Source organism: Limanda limanda, chromosome 2, assembly GCF_963576545.1.
Source record: "Limanda limanda chromosome 2, fLimLim1.1, whole genome shotgun sequence".
Classification (NCBI taxonomy): Eukaryota; Metazoa; Chordata; class Actinopteri; order Pleuronectiformes; family Pleuronectidae; genus Limanda; species Limanda limanda.
The window spans coordinates 16,398,095-16,417,056 of NC_083637.1; the positions used below are offsets into that span (position 1 = coordinate 16,398,095).

General features: G+C 41.5%; 1 protein-coding gene across 1 annotated transcript in view; it reads left to right on the top strand.

Moving 5' to 3' along the window:
- LOC133026230 (multiple PDZ domain protein-like) overlaps positions 1 to 18,461 on the top strand; it is a 37,339-nt gene extending 18,878 nt beyond the window's left edge. The window contains exons 20-43 of the mRNA XM_061093099.1: positions 2,039 to 2,359; positions 4,195 to 4,368; positions 4,965 to 5,142; positions 5,710 to 5,820; positions 6,213 to 6,278; positions 8,132 to 8,203; positions 8,681 to 8,771; positions 9,434 to 9,642; positions 9,993 to 10,084; positions 10,181 to 10,307; positions 10,520 to 10,612; positions 10,966 to 11,040; positions 11,148 to 11,495; positions 11,745 to 11,828; positions 12,187 to 12,380; positions 14,006 to 14,153; positions 14,272 to 14,343; positions 14,574 to 14,670; positions 14,829 to 14,872; positions 15,188 to 15,310; positions 16,087 to 16,191; positions 16,956 to 17,059; positions 17,516 to 17,639; positions 18,315 to 18,461. Coding sequence (XP_060949082.1) covers positions 2,039 to 2,359; positions 4,195 to 4,368; positions 4,965 to 5,142; positions 5,710 to 5,820; positions 6,213 to 6,278; positions 8,132 to 8,203; positions 8,681 to 8,771; positions 9,434 to 9,642; positions 9,993 to 10,084; positions 10,181 to 10,307; positions 10,520 to 10,612; positions 10,966 to 11,040; positions 11,148 to 11,495; positions 11,745 to 11,828; positions 12,187 to 12,380; positions 14,006 to 14,153; positions 14,272 to 14,343; positions 14,574 to 14,670; positions 14,829 to 14,872; positions 15,188 to 15,310; positions 16,087 to 16,191; positions 16,956 to 17,059; positions 17,516 to 17,639; positions 18,315 to 18,461 — 3,199 coding nt within the window. The remainder of the gene's footprint in view (positions 1 to 2,038; positions 2,360 to 4,194; positions 4,369 to 4,964; positions 5,143 to 5,709; positions 5,821 to 6,212; positions 6,279 to 8,131; positions 8,204 to 8,680; positions 8,772 to 9,433; positions 9,643 to 9,992; positions 10,085 to 10,180; positions 10,308 to 10,519; positions 10,613 to 10,965; positions 11,041 to 11,147; positions 11,496 to 11,744; positions 11,829 to 12,186; positions 12,381 to 14,005; positions 14,154 to 14,271; positions 14,344 to 14,573; positions 14,671 to 14,828; positions 14,873 to 15,187; positions 15,311 to 16,086; positions 16,192 to 16,955; positions 17,060 to 17,515; positions 17,640 to 18,314) is intronic.
- The last annotated feature ends 501 nt before the right edge of the window (positions 18,462 to 18,962 follow it).

Genomic DNA, 18,962 nt, shown 5'->3' on the forward strand with positions numbered 1-18,962 from the left:
CCTTGTTTTCCACGCCGCAGTCATCGTTGACAGACGAGCCGCACTCATGTTAAATTAGATTAGATGATGAAATTTTAAATATTGCCTGAGGGGAAATTGGGTAAATTATTACTTGTTCTAACATCAGCGGTTATGGTTCCACATAGACAATACAGCTGCCATGCCCCACCTCCACCACCCTGCTGCCTCGCAAAACACCCACTCACTCTCTTTCAGCATCTCTTTCTCTCCCTCCACCTCTCTCTCTCTCACACACACACATACACAAACACACACACACACACACACACACACACACACACACACACACGCACATGCACAAGCAGTCTTTCAATGGTCTAACCTCCAAAAACACCTTTTTCCTGCGATGGGAAATATCTTTGAATAATTCATCCCTCATCTCACCTTGAACAGCGCGGCTCTGAATAAAAGAGCGGTTTGAAGAGGCTCTCGTAGATGCACACGATGCACACCAGGATGAACACACACGTTCTCTATAGCACACACATGCACCAACAAAACTCTCACCCGTTTACACTGCGTGCTCCTGACAGCACTGCAGACCAACAGACAGATAGTGGAGGCAGACGGGTTGCGTTGGCAGCCTCAGAATAAAGCAGAGACGTAGACGGGTGAAGGCCTGTCACTATCAAACTGCCTCTGGTGAGAGAAGACAGGCCGTCCACACAACTCAGTTAAAACAGCTCAGCACAGGAGATCTCCATATTCAATCTGCCACCACGAGTGGAGCAGATAAATTAGCAGGTTCAAACGCTTCGTCTATACTTCACGTCACATAAGAATAGAATTGGGATGAGGGGGGGCGGGCTTTGACGATGTCCTTGACACTTAAGTTAACTGACAACTTTTTAGCAGTGATTCCGATCAGGGATTATGTTTCAGAAACTTTTAGAAATGCACACATTTAGTACCCTTATTTTTCTCACTTTTTTTTGCCATCTTGTTTCAATGGCAGTAAAAGCGGCACTGATGACATCCATAATTTTAGAGCACTTGAAAAACTCATGTGACAAGCCAGACAGTATTTAGTAAATGTTGTTTACTGATTGTTTTTCAGGTCTAAACGAATAACAACTTAATAGTTAGTTGCTTAATGTTTAATAACGACTTTTACACTTATTGCACATCACTTCAGGTGTCCAGTTTCTCCCTCTCCTATTTAGTGCTGGATAATTATTATGGATAAGGACTTTATAATGGTGTTGTGAATAAATAACAACACAGAGTTTGAGGAAATTGTTAAAAAATGATGGTGGTCGACTGTAAAGTTGGTGGAACTATGGAGAGGATGGGTTCTTCTCCTTAGCATGGGTTATTTCCTAATTGTTCAATTTTTTCTTATCAAAGTAAGACTTTATTATCGTAATATCGTTTTGGTTAAATTACAACTTAAGTCCTCTATTATTATAACCGTTATTCATTAAATTACGACTTTGTTATCTAATATTATAACTTTATTCTTGTTAAATTACAACTTTGCTCTTTTAATATTATTACATTGTTTTCATTATCTCACAACCTTCTCTCAATTACGACTTTAATCTCATAAATTAAATTACTTGAAATCTGTAATAAGAAATTCTTCAACATGGACTTAATCCTCTGTTGTACTTGAAGCATCAGTCAGTTCAGAATCCTGTAAATTCTGCTTTTCCGCTTTCTTACCAAGAGTTATGGTTGATGATAGGATTGATAGGATTTTGCTGAATCTCATGGCGACAATCAGAAGTCACAATATGCTTCCTAACCATATGCAGCCTGGATATACATTTTCATGCTTTGATTTCTATTATTCTTTATTGTGCATCTATCTATTTATCATACATAGAAACCATCCACTAAGTGCCATGTCATTTGTCTTGTTCCCTGTCATCCACTTTTCATTGTTTTGTGTTAGAAGTGATGTAAATATGTAGCTGTAAAAATACAGTAACGATAGAACATATGTCATTTTAATATTTTAAATGTTTTCTCCCCACCCTCCACATCTCTGTTCCCACTACCCCCCTACCCTCAGTGTCAGGTACGTCCCAGCCCATCAGGTGGACAAACACCGTATCCGTCTGTGTTTGCCCCCCCTGGCGTCCATCGAGGCCGACAGCACCTCCTCCCCTCCAACCCCCCCGACCCCCTCTCCAGAACCTGCATTGGCCCCGGCTAGATCCCTCAGTCCAGTCAAAGCTCCAGCTCCAACTCCTGCTTCATCCACCCTTACACCCTCCGCCTCGGCCAAATTTAAAACTGCTGCTCCAGATCCAGCCTCAGTCAGAGTCTCGTTTAAAGCTTCGTTCAAGGGCCCGGCCGTAGTTCCCACCATCAGCCCGGCCCCAGACTCAAGGTAATGTAAGATCCAGAGCTTTCAGACCATTATTTATGGTCACCTAATCCCTACTCAGGCCCTGGAGTGCAAGATAAACCTGTCCCGGGGTTTATTGGACTTCAGCGCTCCAGCTTTTATGACATGTTGATATGTTTGCTGCAGACTATGAAGCAGCTTTACATTCTCAGCTCTTTAATGTGTTAACCTTCTGATTTTTATTACAGCAGGGGTTTTATGGGGGTATCACAAATACACATTTCACACTAATGATCCGGGTTATTATCTGACACTTTAATTAACCGTGTCTATGGGAAAACAACGTGTTTCATTATGCAACCAGCTCAGTGGGAGTCTGAGTTTTCTCTCCTCTCCACTCTTCACTGTGGTAAAAGGCTAAAGCTTCTCTGAATGTTGAATCTGTGAGTTATATTTAGCCGTTCGCTTATGGATCTCAGTGCTGACTGTCAGCGAAAATGAATTGTTTCGCTTCTGTCTATCCCTGCTTTTGCTCCGTCTTCGTGTCCCTGCCTCTCTCCTCCCTCTCTCCCTGCAATTTCTCTCCGCAGCTTCTCCCTCGCCCTTATCTTTCAGTACATTTTCTCTCTCGCTCTTGCTCTCTCTCTCTCTCTGTCTCTCTCCACGTCTCTCTGCCAGACTTCCCACTTGTTTCTTTGTGTCTGCATCTGTCTCATCACTCTCTCATCTCTCTCTCAGTCATCTTGCTGCGGTCATTTTCTCTTTACCTCATTTTCCCTCTCTCCTCCACGCCTCGTCCTATCCTCTTCTCCCGGCTGCTCATTTTCAGCGCCGGTGGAACCATTTGTTCTGTCCTCTCCTGTAACTTACCTGGCTATAGGCTCCTGCTACGCAGATAGCACCACTATCACTCACCTCCATAGGCTTATTACATCCCTCTAACGTTAAATATATTCATGAAAAATTCTCTCCTTCTCTACCTCTTTCACACACACACACAAGCACACACACATGATACTGTACGTGTGTGTGTGTGTGTGTGTGTGTGTGTGTGTGTGTGTGTGTGTGTGTGTGTGTGTGTGTCTAGAAAGACACTACCTTTGTATGACCTCCCTGCCAGAAAATGTGTGTTTTCAGGGCTGTATGCTCCTGCAGCAGTGTATCTTTTCAAGGCCCACCACTGGAACTCGCTATTGGCAATGTGTCACTGTGTCAGAGTGAATCAGGCTTCGACAAAAAAAAAAGCGTGATCAAGTCGAACGTTATTTTACTCTCAGACTGAAGGCTGCAATGAATAATGATCATTTTAACTTTCACTGGACAGATTTTTAGATTATTAGACGATTAAATAATAGAAAATCTCTATGTACATTTTTCAAAGCTGAAGTTTCAGATTTAGTTTTCTTGACAAATCGATAGTCAATTCACAAAGACATTTATTTTACAAGGAGGTAAGGCAGTGACAAGCTGCTTATACACTATATGTAATAAACTTCAAATGTAAAAAAATGCTGCCAATACATTTCCCTCTATTTGTGTCTTCAGACATAGATTATTATCTGCACTTGAATCTAAATAAACTAACTCTGCTATAACAATGATCTACAAAGAAGGACACTGTTAGCCAATTAGGTAGTTAGCCAGTTAGTGGTTTTTGTTCACTCATAGTGGACTTTTTGCCTAACGTGAATAAAACCAGAATCCAATGCTTTGTTACGACATCATCAAACTATCTAATTTTTTTGAAAACCTGTGGCGTAAAATAAATGAATTCAGGACAAAAATCTAAATTAGAATTTATAATGATGGATCTGGTTTATCCATTCAACATCAATTAATTCCACGTTATTTCTACTTGCATGTTTATTCCGCATCAGTTGGCAGCCTCCTAAGTCTCTACCTCAAGAGACTAAAGGAGAAGGAAAGGACAAGATTAGTGCAGATGGGAAAGTACCGACGCTGGAGGTGGAGATAAAGGTGGATGGTAACGAGGAGGGCGATGCGGAGTTCCCTCCTTGTACCACCTTGGTGTCCTGGGATTACCCTAGGAGGTTAGTGAATCAGTGATGTCAGCAGCTAAGTCTTTTCTTTGTGATTAGATTTTTATTCAGATTCTCCGTTTCCATCTTCTTTTTAACGCTCTGCCCGTGGTGTCCTCTATCCTCAGTGCCAGAGAAGGCTTAGCAGAATCCTAGTGTGTTCAGGTTATGTTCGCAGCAGGGGTCGAACAGCACAGCGCACACACAAGCCTATTCCTGCTTCTTAGGCCCAGGGAGAGCGACTCTTTTCCACCCTGTACTTAATGCATTTATGACTGTATCCTGCTTGGATAAATCACATAAGCTGCACTGAATGCAAAGACCAGCTTTTGTGTGTCTCTCATTGGAATTATTCTCTTGTTTTTTTGACTTAATCTCTGAAACTCTATCCACAGTCCTGAGCAGTGGATAGACGAAGACTGAGGAGAAAAAAAGGGAAAAACCTATAGGATTAATTCTCCTTTTTGTACATTTTTGCAGAAGTAGCTCAAAACCGAGTAGATCTTCATCAGGCATCCAGAAGACTGGAATTCATCATTCATATATACAAAGGATTTACAGTTCTATAATGTGTGCGGATGTTCCTTGTATCCTGCTTTGTGTTGCAGTGTTCAGCTGACGCGAGCACCAGGCCAATCCCTGGGTATCAGCATAATGGGAGGCAGAGGCATGGGCCGCAGACTGAGCAGTGGAGAGATGATGAGGGGAGTCTTCATCAAGCACATCAGCCCCAACAGCCCGGCAGCAGATAATGGCACCCTCCGGACTGGAGACAGGATACTGGAAGTATGTGTGTGTGTGTGTGTCTGTGTGTACGTGTGTGTGTGTGTGTGTACGTGTGTGTGTGTGTGTAAGTATTTGTACAGACATCTTTGTGTGGACCCACAACCTACAGAGTGAGGACATTTGGGAAAGTGAGGATCAGCCAAAATGTTCCGACTTACTTTTAATGGGCTGTTTCGGGGTTGAGACTTGGTTTTAGAGTTAGAATTAGGTTTAGGTTCGGGTAAGGGTTAGGCATTGAAACATGGAAACATGAATTTGAGTGGTGCCCAAGATGAACACACTAATGAGAATTAAAAAAGGAACGAGCTAGAACAAGAAAGAAGAATATTTAAAAAAACAATAACATAATTTGGTATCACACACACACACTTACAGGAATAAAATGATTTTGCAATTTTGTTTTTGTTTCTGTTTATCTACGTAGATCAGTGTAAAATGATGTACACAATTGATCAAACACTTTTCAATTTGTTTCCGATCAATGTAAAAGATTCTATCCATACTGCGTACCTCAGTTTTGCCGCATGTCTATGTCCAATATCTGTTATGTGGGTTTACTTTGCTAAGGTGTGTGGTGTGGACCTAAGAGACGCCAGCCATGAGCAGGCAGTGGAGGCCATCCGCAGGGCTGGAGACACTGTGGTCTTTCTGGTCCAGTCTGGACAACACAGATCTCAGGTACTACATCTTCAAATACAGCAATAAAGGGAAAGAACCTGTATATTTCTACTGCGGTAAAAGGTACTGTGCTACGGATAAGCAGATATTTTACGAATACTTTCCATTTTGTGGAATTTCAGTATCTTGAGGTTTTCAGATTTTTGTTCACACTGAATCCCATGACTCAGTATATGCAGAGAGAGGGTGCAGTTTTATTCTGTTGGACCGCTTCATCAGAACTTTGTAGCATTGCAATTACTAGATATCGCTGGACAAATTTATCTTATACTGCAAAACTTATGTGGTATTGTGTAAATCTTATCATATTGGGCGCAGCATTTCAAGTGTCTATGTTTCACAGTCATGTAGATATTCATCTGCCTACTCCGTGTTTTCTTCTTCACCCACAGTCTCCGATACTCACCAACCATGAAAGACCAACTCCAACATCCCAACCCAATTCACACGGCACCAAGGTAACACTAACTCCAGCTTTGAGATAGTAATACTTTTTTATCTCACCGTGACAGCTGGTCACCAGAGGAAATTCCTTCAAATTCAGTACAAATTTTCTCACAGATAAACTGATTTGAATTTGGTGGTCAAAGGTCAAGGTCACATGGCCTCCTGTTGTTGTGAACACAATATCTCAACAACAGAAAATGAAAATGGAATTCCTCCAAATTTACTACAAACGTTTGCTTGGACTCAAAAATGAAGTGATTAGATTTTAGTGTCAAGGTTACTGTGATCAATGTATCAGGACGAAAAATACTGAATATCATGAAATCTGTCACAAACAGTCACCGTTACTTGAGGATAACCAGATTCAACCAGATAAAAGGTCAAGATTAATTTGATCTCACAAAACTTGTTTTGCCTTGTGAACACATTCTCTCAGGAACACCTTAGAAACCCCCTTTCGAATTTAGCACAAATGATCATCCAGACACCACAGGTTATCTGATTAGATTTCGGCGGTCAAAGGTCAATGTCACAGTGACCTCCCAAAACATGAAAACATGAACATTCTATCTCATGTCTACCTTCAGGGAATTTTTTTTAAATTCTGACCAGACGTGACTTTGATTCAAATATGAACGGGTTATGATTAAGAGTTCAAAGGTCACACTGTCCTCACATGTGGGAAAGAACATGTACGTAGACTAGGGACGGGAATCGGCAGGGACCTCCCGATACGATACTATCACGATACTTAGGTGGCGATACGATATGTATTGCGATTTCTGTGGGTATTGCGATTCGGTAAGTATTGCGATTCGATATTACGATTTCCTGGGATTTCTTTTGGTTATTTTTTTTTTAAGTACTGGACCATGGAAAACTGTTGAATCATACCTTCAAATACAACACAGTCAAATTCAATTAGAGCTTTACCAGTTTTATTTCAAATATTAACATTAACTTAATGACTGCCGGGCAGCCAATAAAGAAAATAAATAAGATGTGCCCTATTATTGTATAGCCCCTGTCAACTGCACACAAACTGACAGCTTAAGAAATGTATGTCACTTAGGCTACTTTTAAACAATAAATAAAAGGTAAATTAAATAGAATGAATAAAAGTTTACTTAAAATATAAACTTTGAAATAAACAAAAAGTAGGCTATTGTTGTTTGCATGTAGCCGATGCAATGCTAGTGCTTGGGTATGTTTAGATTCTTGTGCAAAAACAAGAGCTGGTCAGCATGCTCTGGGGTGATGTTGCTCCCCCCATATATCCCCCCCGTATAAACCAATAAATATGTTTTTAAAAAATAAAAAAAATAAAAAACAATTAAAAAAAAAAAAAACGATTTGGGAGGCAGCATATCGATTTTAAATCGTCATTCACAAGAATTGCGATCTGTAACAGAATCGATTTTTTCCCCCATCCCTAACGTAGACTGAAACTGCGCTGGTTGACAGAGGCATGTTTCTTTTTGATGTATTTCTAGTACTTCCCCTTTTCTAATGTAAAAAATGAACTTAAATAAACATGTTTACAGCGACACAGAATCAAAGAGCCTCAGTTACTTTTTGTGCCTTAAAAGCGTTGACTGTTTCTTCAGATTTCTTACGAACAGATGAGAAGCTGTGAAGTAATTTTTTCTCTGTTTCTGTTCCCACACAGTTGTTTGACTGTTTATGGCCCTAATGTATAGGGAATGTTATGTATACTCTATACATAGAGTGATGAGTCATCGACGCCCACATGGTATTCCAAAATGATTGAAGCAGCTTTAAAGGTTTTTTTTGAGCGGGTAGATTTCTGTTTTTGTTAGTGATGCATATAGAACTATATTTGTGTTTCCCCTCATGATTGTAGGAAGCAGAGTCCTGCCGTGGTTTGTTCCTTAGTCTCTCCCCTTCAAACCCCTTCATCCCCACCCCCTTTAAGGTTAGTACATTATTGTTTGTGTATGTGTGTGCATTATCATGGGTCCAGGGCATCTTAAAAGAAGCCAGGGATTAGCATTTGCACTAAGCCCACTTCCAAAAAATGTAATTAACGTGCATATTTGTGGATAAAACCCTTATAGTTCAAAGTCCCTTGCAGCTACCTTGTTTGTTAAAGCCCTTTGTTTTTCTCTTTGATGGAGATGCATAACTCTCTAAATAGACAGTACATTCTTTTGAAGTTCTTTTTCCATGCACTTCCAAGTTGGTTACAAAATAATGCATGATTCTGGTCATCTTTCATGTTATTTTTAGCTGACATTAAAACTGTGTTCATTAATTCATTCTGTTCGTCAGTTTTTCCTCACTGCTACATCAAGCACACTGAGCAAGCCTCAGGGATAGTCCAACTCATGCCTGGAGGACCCCTGAGGCATCTCCAACACTGCCTGTTCAATAATGCAAAACTTCTCCCCAGGTACCTTCGCCAGCCACCGAGAGAAAGGATCGAAGGAGCACCGGGACTGTCGCAGCAGCAGCAGCCGGAGACGAGGGCGACAGGGGCAGGAGTGAGTCCGCATCGTAGAGACGTCCCACAAACAAACAGGCGTCCTCCAAAGCCGTCGGGATCAGGACATATGTGGCGGTTTTGTAGTAGCCACAGTCACACATGCAGGCCACAAGAGTTTTTGCTATACATAGCAAGAAAAAGATCATTGTCATAAAGTCACAGGAAGTCATATCAGCAAATACTGTCTCCATACTACTCACATGTGAAGCCAGTTGGCCAAGCCCAAGCTTTAATGTGCAAGTGTTGATAGATAAGAGCATAACAGCTTTGAGAGCAGTATGTTCATGGGGGAGAGACCATTAGGGTTTTAGTTTTCGGATGAGAACTTAAGATTGTTGGCTTTTTTTTTCCCTGAAAGAACTATTGCTCAAAATGAATCAATTCCTACTTTTACTCACTGCAGCAATGGAAGGTCCCCTATGCACACATAAGTGAACCAGCACACACACACGCACACATGCACACACACACACACACACACACACACACACACACACACACACACACACACACACACACACAAGCGCCTCTAGGGTATTATGCTTCCTCTCCTCACTGTCAGTCATTACATGTAACATCTCACCATTTTTTTTTGCCTAGTACCATATCCTCTTTCTAATGGCCTCCTGGTTTTCTTTCTTCTAACTCTGACTCTCTCAGAAAAGATGCTGCAGCGCTACGGCAGCCTGTCAGGGAAGCTGCACATGATCGAGCTGGAGAAGGACCCCGCGGCTCAGGGCCTGGGAATCAGTCTCACGGGGAACAAGGACGGCTCCAGGGCCCGCATGAGCGTCTTTGTGGCAGATGTAGACCCTCAAGGTCCCGCCGGCTTAGACGGAAGGATACGGGTTGGAGACGAGCTACTGGAGGTAAAGAGGAGAAGGAATGGGAACGGGTGAGAGAAGGGCCAGGAAAAGGTTGGAGTCCTACAGAGAGAGACAAAGTACCAGAGTCAAAAACTCAGAGCAGCAGAGGGAGAGCAGCGGTTTGTGGGTGGAAGGCATGGTCGGTTACAGATGATCTATCTGACAAATTAGCATTTGAGAGATGGTTGGATTCTTGCAATGACAAGCTGTGAAATAGAGATGAGGAGGAGAAAGCGAGGGAGAGGGGAAGCTGACGGGCGAGACAGAGAGGGGGAGGGAGACGAAGATGGAACAAAGACAGATTAATGTGGAGACGGATGAGGTAAGGACAGAAAATGTTATTTTTCTTCTAGATCAATGGTCAGATCTTGTACGGTCGCAGTCACCAGAATGCCTCCACCCTCATCAACAGCGCTCCGTCTAAAGTCAAGATCATCCTCATCAGGTGATTTTCTATACGGCTTTTTCTTCCTGATCTTTTACTATACATAGGTGTTGACCAGCTCAGGGATAACAGTACTTTGTTGTGTTGTTTTACAAGGAATAAAGCTCAGAGTCAAAAGGCCCAGGAATCCAGATCAGAGTGTGAGGACACGGTCGACTCCCAGATTGACTCTGCAGAGCGTGGAGCGTTGTCCAGTGACATCCAGCAGGTCATCCTACCTCAGGTACTGTCACATCAGTGCATCTCGGTATTAACCACAGCAGAGTTCAAACTAATGATTGAGCTTAAACAGAATCTTATTGTCGTAAAAACGTACAAGAGGAATTGTTATAGGAGAGGAAAAAATACGATATTAACAAAAAGATCTACTGAAACTGCTGTTAGCTCCACAAATTCTTGGTAAGATGTCAAAGTTGTAATCTCCTCTACCTCCAGGATCATGCAGGTCTTGGCCTCTGCCTGGCAGAAGGTGATTCTAAGGATGGACTGGTGGTCAGGTCTCTGGTCCAGCACGGCACAGCCAGTAAGGTGTGGCACCATCAGTAGCATTTAATCGCAATTATCTCCATCTTTGTCAGCAACTATTATATGTGGCTTGTAAAGGAATTCAGTTTCTTTACAGTCTGCAATAACAATATCTCAACAGTTTCAATATCATTCATTCCTCTCTTGCTAAATATCATTTTCATGTCTACTACTACCTTTCATTTTCTTAAAGTTTTTTTTTCACCCTTTTCCAGAGAATTAGTAATGGATTTTGGGGGGAACTGATATCTATGAGTGGGTGTAATTTGGTGCAGTTCGGTTGACTTTGAGGAGAATTGGTGGAGATATGGGCTCTTCTATCATTCTAGTTTATTCATGTTTCTGTGTGTATGCAGGACGGCAGGATAATGACTGGAGACACAATCATAGCAGTGGGTGATGAACATGTAGCTGGACTGTCGGTGGAGAAGGTATAACACACACACACACACACACACACACACACACACATGCGATGTGTAGTTCAAGGTCATCCTGATTTAATGATTTATGACTTGCCTGTCGTCTCCTTGTCCAGGTGTCCAGTTTGATTCTCAAACATCGGGTCACTGTCAAGCTCTCCATCAGACGCTCCAGCAGTCTCTCCCCCTCCTCCTCCACTCTCGCTCACCCCTCACCCCTCTCCCATCCCTGCTCCACCTCTCCCGTGCCGTCCCAAACCCTCCCTGTTTCCTCCTCCTCCTCTCCGTCCCTCAATACCAGACACACCTCTGCCACAGGACGGTCTGATGGGCTGGGATCTGCGCCCACGACCTCTGACCCTGTGAGCTGCCCGGTCGTAGCGGGCAGGGAAAGCACGATAGAGATCTGCAAAGGGAGCGTGGGCCTGGGCCTCAGCATTGTTGGAGGATGTGACACTCTGCTGGTAGGAACCGCTGAATGACATCTGTTACTCAACATAAAACTAAATAGATTTTTGTTGTTTCTGTCAAACTCAACATTTTATCAATCATTCATTTATTATTTACTGTATTTTCAGTATTATTTATCACCTTTTATCTGTGAATGGAAAGCGTATTGTGAAATATTAAGTGTAAAAGTGTGGATTCTGATAGAGCACGATTTCAGTGGAGGTGTCTCTTATAATGAGAGTGCTGTCTTATTTTTCCACCAGGGGGCAGTAGTAATCCATGAAGTGAATGATGGAGGAGCAGCACAGAGAGATGGACGGCTGCAGGCTGGAGACCAGATATTAGAGGTAGTATGAGTACACACAAATATCACATTTTGGTATTCTATTATCGTTTAGATGAGTGCTGTACAAATAAATGTATTAATATTAGAATTTTTACTATGCTTAATGAGATAAAAACATGATTGAGAAACTAATAGTACTGCTCCAGCTACTTTTTTCCCCATTCTCAGCAACAGAACCTTATTTTTGTGGCCACATGACTAAAGAATATATTTTTGTTTATATAATTATAGTGATACAAATCAAAACCACAGCTTTACTGAATTACTGCATGTATTTCTTATTTTTACTCTTATCTCTTTGAATATATGGACAGCAGACATTGATCAACATTTCTTTACCCCCCCTCACGTCCTCCCAGGTAAACGGCATAGACCTGCGGCAGGCGACTCACGACGAAGCTCTTGGCGTGCTGCGGCTCACCACCCAACGGGTCTGCCTGCGCGTCTTCAGGCACCAGGAGGCGTACAGGGAGGAGGACCTGTGGGACGTCTTCAGCATGGAGCTCAGGCCGCGTCCTGGAGAGGGGCTCGGGTTCACCACAGTGGGGAAAAGGTAAAGACTGGGTGCCAAATACATGGTGGTCTTTGGGGTCCCCTTAATTGACACACGAGACCCCCTTGAAAGCCTAGACAGCAAAAGTCTGGGGGTCTCTGGAAAAAACATTAAAAAAACTAAAATGTTTTTTAAAAGCAAAGTATGTCCAGTATACGTTCATGTTAAAGGGGCGGCCCATTGCTGCTTCAGGATTGGGGCAGACATACAAATTGAACTATAAGTTAGATGACATGGGACGTTGCAGTACAAATCCAAAGTGTTGCAATTTAGCCAAATTATCACTTTACAAAACTAAAGAATGAAGAATTAGTTTCAGTTTCAGAGCCTGGATTAAAACAGGATCTGCTCTGGTGTTTGAGAGCTTTAGTCAATTCAAACCAGTGGAGGAGAATCATGAAGACATCCACAAGCTTCATTGTTTTTATTAATTAGACATGAGTGTAAACACGAGGCTTGCTCAGCTCAAACACCTTGTGAGGATGAGAAACAGGTGAGAAATGAAACGGGGCCATATACTTGCTGAATCAGGAGACTATTTACGGAAACAATGCAGCAACAGCCCGATCCTAATCACTTTCCACTTTTTATTATGGAAGTTGAAGTTAGTTGGTTAATTACTTTGCAGAATATTAATATAGTTTGAACAAACACAAGTGGATTTGAGCAGAAAGGGTTCATGTTAATACCTGAATGCAGATTTTCTGGCTAATTTCTGGCAAAGTACGTTTTCAATTGGTCCGTCTGTCCGTCACATTCTTGGGAACATGATATCTCAAGAACACCTTAGAGGAAATGGTACAAACATTCTGTTGGACTGATTGGATTTTGATGACCTCACCACACATGATTTTAGCCTCTTGAACATGATCTCTCAAATCTGTCTTTAGGGAATTTGTGCTATTTGTTGCCTGGACTCTCAGATTAGCTGATTAGATTTCACTGGTCAAAGGTCAGAGGTCATGGTGAGCTCATATGAATCTAGAACGATATCTATGTTGTCTGAAAGTGTAATTATATATAAAACAAAACAATTATTAGTTATTATTCTTTTAAGCTCTGTGTATTTATTGATGAATTTGTTTTATGTCATAGTTATATATATACTGGTTACATTTCTTTTAGATTTAACATCACTTGGTTCCATTTTACATTAAAATTTGTCAAGTATATTTTTTAAATCTAAGTTATGGAAAGGTTTTATTTTAACCTCCTGAAGTCATGCTAAGCTTGAAAAATAATAAATATCTTTGGTAGAAACAATTCTGTCAAGTTCAACTTCTTTTGTTCGAAGTCTTGAACCTTAGGGCCTTTACTCTGTTAAAGGTCAAGGACTTTATAGAAACATGGATAATTATTGTAAGAATTAGGCGAGAGAAACATAATGAAATCACACACCCTTAAAGCATCCAATAATCACCATAACGGTTAAGTAGGTGTGATATAAGCGTCACAGTGCACAGGACACATTATCTCTGAAGAGTTTAGGTGCAGATTTTCATGCAGCTTAGCGTGTTTGCACAAACAAGTGTGACATTATGCAAAGCAGCAGGTTTACAGGTCACATCATTTCCTTTATGAGCGTGGAGCAGACGCACTTTGTGACCTCTGTTTTCTCCCTACAGTAATGACACGGGCATCTTTGTATCAGATATCATCAGAGGAGGCGTAGCAGATTCAGATGGCAGTTTGTTGCTAGGTGACCAGATCCTGTCAATCAACGAGGAGGATGTGCGCGCAGCGTCACAGGAACACGCACAGAAGCTGCTGCAGGTCTGAATTATTCTCACTTGCACGTTTACAAAGAGTGTAGAAACAAATTAACACTTGGGAACAGTGGGAAGTTGTATGGATTCCTGCTCTCATGTGCGATGTGTCGCTTCTCTCTCAGAGTTACAGTGGAGTGGTTCATCTGGAGGTGGCTCGTTTTAAAGCGGGGGTGCAGTACTCACAGCGGAGCCAGGTACACTGCTTCTCCTGGATGTCTTTGTCTAAACAGTGACAGGAAAACAGACACTAGAAGCTTTCAGATGTTTATTTGCCCTATACTGATTTATGTCTGATTTGCAATGTATCAACTGAGTCCAGACTTTCCTGGATATCGTAGTCATTAGTTTAACTGTTACTCGTATGCTGTGTTTTAACGTTAGTACTTTGTGAACCTAGGAATACTTTAAGTTGTGTTTTATCCAGAGTGAAGACTCCGACTGCTCCACCCTGACGCCCTCGAGTGGATGTGATGCTTCTGTCGGCCACCAGAGGGAGTCGAATAACAAAGCAGGGAGCTGTAGTGAGTGGCAGTCAAGTCTGGAAGCAAAATAGATAAATTCTGTTTATTAAGTAGATTCAAATTAAGGCTTTTAAATGCTATAGAATTCATTTTGTTTAAAAGTTATGCTGTTACCATCTTAATGCAAACACAAGCTCTCTCTCTCGCTCCTTCCACAGCATTTCAAGACTTCCCTGACGTCAGAAAAGTAATAATACAAAAGGTAGAGAATCCAATCTGTATATAATTGTCAATTATTGTTTTATTTGTGCGCCATATTGAATTTCTTAAATATTTTTAATGTTTACCTTTTGAAAAAAATATTTTTTTTGACCTCCTAGTGCTTTTGTTCTCTACACCTTCAATTATGATTTCTAGTTTGATATACTGTTTATATGTATTAACACACAAACATACATATGTATATATATATTTATATAGCCTCCTAACTGGTTGGACCCCTGGCTCATATGACACTAGGTGTGGATGTGACGTGTTGTCTAACAGTTTGTATAATGTGTGTGTGGCATGACCACAGGATCCATGTGACTCCCTGGGCATCAGTGTTGCAGGAGGAGTGGGCAGTCCCCATGGCAACGTACCTCTTTTTATTGCTACCATGGATACCAATGGACTGGCTGCCAAAACACAGCTATTACAGGTGAGTGCCCGTGTTTGTGCACCTGTCTGTGTGCGTGACTGTGTGCGTACGTGTGTGTCCATGAGAGTTGATGTATTCGTTACCACATCTCTGGGGAAAAACATTTTCTGTGGTGGAAGAAGTACTCAGATATCTCAATAAAAGTACCAGTAAAGCATTGTAAAAATAACCCAGTACAAGTAAATGTCCTGCACTAAAAATTCTACTTATTTAAACCTCCATAAGTAAAGTAAAGGTACTGGTCCTGTCTTTCTGAATACTATGACCTTAAACACAACATCATTAGATGATTAATACAGGAGTGTCTGTGTAAGCAGCAAGTTCATGTTGTAGCTGCTGGAGGTAAAGCCACCGAGATGATTAAAGAGAGTATGGAGCTCCATAATTATAGAGCTCCATAAGAGAAGGCTCTGAACTATATTTATTGAATTAGTTTTCGTTCAAACGTATAGATCACGTACCTTGGTTGTAAGCAATCACCTGAACCTTCATGATCCATCTAGATATAAAGGAAAACTAGATATAGAAATAAAAACAATAAAGTTAGTACATAATTGTAATTAGACAGGCACATAGAGAGGGCATACCTTAGCCAAGGTACATTTTTATCTTGCATCTAAAAACATCCTAAATTTAAGAAAGTACTTTTAGTTGAGGTAAGGCTTGGTGTTGGAATTTAGTGGTTATAGTTCAGGATGAATTCACTTCCGGGATTAATCTAACTCAGCAGTGTTTACTCATGAAAATAACAGATTGAGTTTTGATGTGTCCATCAGACAGGAGACAAGCTGCTCAGTGTCAATGACGTTTCCACGGAGGGAATGACCCACGTCCAGGCCGGAGCTCTGCTGAAGAACGCCACTGGAACCATCAGCCTGCAGGTGAGGCCACAGACACTCACCTGTTTATCTACGTACAAAGTCTGTGATTGACTAAGATATGTTCTGTCAGCTCCTGCTTCGTATTGATCAATACGATTTTTATAAGATTTATATTATTGACATTTAACAAACATGCAGCTCCAACATAAGTCTTTAACAAGAAACTGAAATGAAATGAGGAATACGTTCAGCAGTCTGTAGTGACTGAGTTCAATACTTAAGCTGCGAAGTGTGAATTGAATATCAAATTCAGTGAAATCCATCACTTTGAATAAGATATCCATACAGACAGGAAAAATAAATCAGTCCAAGAAAAAAAAAAAACTGCCTCTACTGCTGCTCTCTACACATCAGCTGAACTTACATTTTCACTTACTTGCACACTCCCCCTACTGCTCAGGAAGAATATAAACTGTAAAAGTTCAAATCAGATCCATGGCTCCTGCAGCCGTCACTTACAGTAACAAAAGTGTGTCAGACAAATGTCACAAAGTTTGCCTCCGTGTTGATGAGCTTTTGTGTTGCACGAGACTCTCATGATGAGAGAAAAGGGGAAATTTGTAAGGAAGATGGAATCATTGCATTGAGTAAAAACAAATCATAGGTCTATTATTATTTGTAGTGCTCCCATTGCATGAACATTACCAGAGGCATGAAGATATTAATGCAGCAATAAGAAATCCTCTTACTCAGTTGTGCTTTAAAATTATGTTTATCCTTCTCCACATTTCCACATAGTTTTTTCCATGTGTATGTGTGTATAGGTGGCAGAAGGTTCAGGTGTGTGCAGCACAAAGGACAACAGTGATGTCCGTGCGCAGTCGTCAGGCCAACCAAGCAGCCTGCCCTGCTCCCACAACAACCTCTGGTAAGACTCTCCTCCTGTTCTCCCTCCTGTTTTTATGCTACCATCCTCCTGGTTTACACACCGAATGAGGACATAACCCCCGTCCCCTTGACAACAGCGCGGAAGTGCAACCAGAAGCATCGAGACAAGGGATGTTGTAATGTTGGGAAACTTCTACTTTGTGAGATTTCTCTACAAAAAATGATTCCATGGTGAAAATTAGGTCTTTTGACATCAAATAAATAAGCCATTTGAAAATAGTACAAATAGTACCTCTTGCTGCAAACCAGGCAACACTGAGGTTGAGAAGGCTCACTCTCGAGTACTGGAGTTTGGAAAAGGTGTCAGAAATGATTTCCACAGAACTTCACCTTTGTTTTCTCACCTATTACCTGCTCGGCTGAGATCAGACACTTTCGAATGCTCATTCACACACTGCAGAGCAACACAGCTACCTATTGTCTCTGCATCCCACAGCGCCCGCATGTATAAGACCATCACCCTGGAGAGAGGCTCCTCGGGCCTGGGCTTCAGCATCGTGGGAGGGTTCGGCAGTCCCCACGGAGACCTGCCCATCTACATCAAAACCGTCTTCAACAAGGTGAGATCACGTCCTCCGGGGAGAGCTCTCCAGCAGGGATCCTGGTTCAGGATATCAGTTATAGCTACAAAGCATCTGTGTTCACATAGGAGATGAGGGTACGCTATAATTACCAACAAAGGGTGCAGAATAAAGTCTTGTTATGTCTGTTAGACAGTACGGATGTAAGTGTATGGATTCCATAGTGTCTGGCTGTGGTTGTTGCTTTACTGTACTGTTGTTTTATTATTATTTTCTGTCTAAAACAACAACAAAAAATTGTTAACGTTTAAGTAATAAAAAAGGTTTTTATCAGCACTATTTATATTATACTAAAAAATGTACTGCAGTAATTCTATCTCATTACATTATGAAGTAATATAATTACAATAAATATATAAAATGAATGATCTCAATTGCATAATAAATCTATAGTACCCTGCCTCTTGCTCAGAATCAGCTGTGGTCAGCTCCAGCTCCATCAACCCCTTAAAGGATAAGCAGTATCGATAATGGACGGACGGATTGATAGATGGAGGATGGGTAGAGCGATGGATGGATGGATATATAGTAGTTTATTATGGCATTATCATGTTCTCGGGTGTCCACACTTCTCATATGTGTTGACACATAGTTTTCAACAGCTTGTGATCTTTAATCCAGACACGGTGATGGACTTGTCTTTGTTCTCCGCAGGGGGCGGCCATAGCTGACGGCCGGCTGAAACCCGGAGATCAGATCATCGCCGTGAACGGACACTGCCTGGAGGGGGTGACTCACGCTGAAGCTGTGGACATCCTCAAGAAGACCAAGGGAAGCGTAGTGCTCACTGTCCTCTCCTGAGATACAGTGTGAGTCATTATGTCCCATTTTGATTATGTCTTACAGCAAAGTAGCCCTGAAGTGATGAAGGTTCACACGGACCTGAGAAGAAAAAACGTGGAGGGTTTAAGTGATGTAGCTTTGTCTAAAGTCGCAGGCGGAGAAGATACTGTGAGTTTATCTGTGTTTGGTGTGGGGGAGCTACCTCTAACTGCAAACACACAGTATTCCTAATGTAAACTTATTCCTGCTAAGGTGTCATTACAACTAATGTGTTTATTTTATAAGTCTTCATATCATTAAATATCTCTATATTTATAAACAATATTTCAATTAATAGTTTAACGATACTCATATATTATAAAGAAGACAATACCACAGCGTCCCAATCATAAACTGTATATAAAGATGGACGACATGACAGCTTCCCAAAAGTGAAGCCAGTCTCACTCGCCCCCTTGTGGATGGCTGCTGAATAGGTCATAAATCCTGCCCTGTGACATGGACCAAACTAAATAGTCC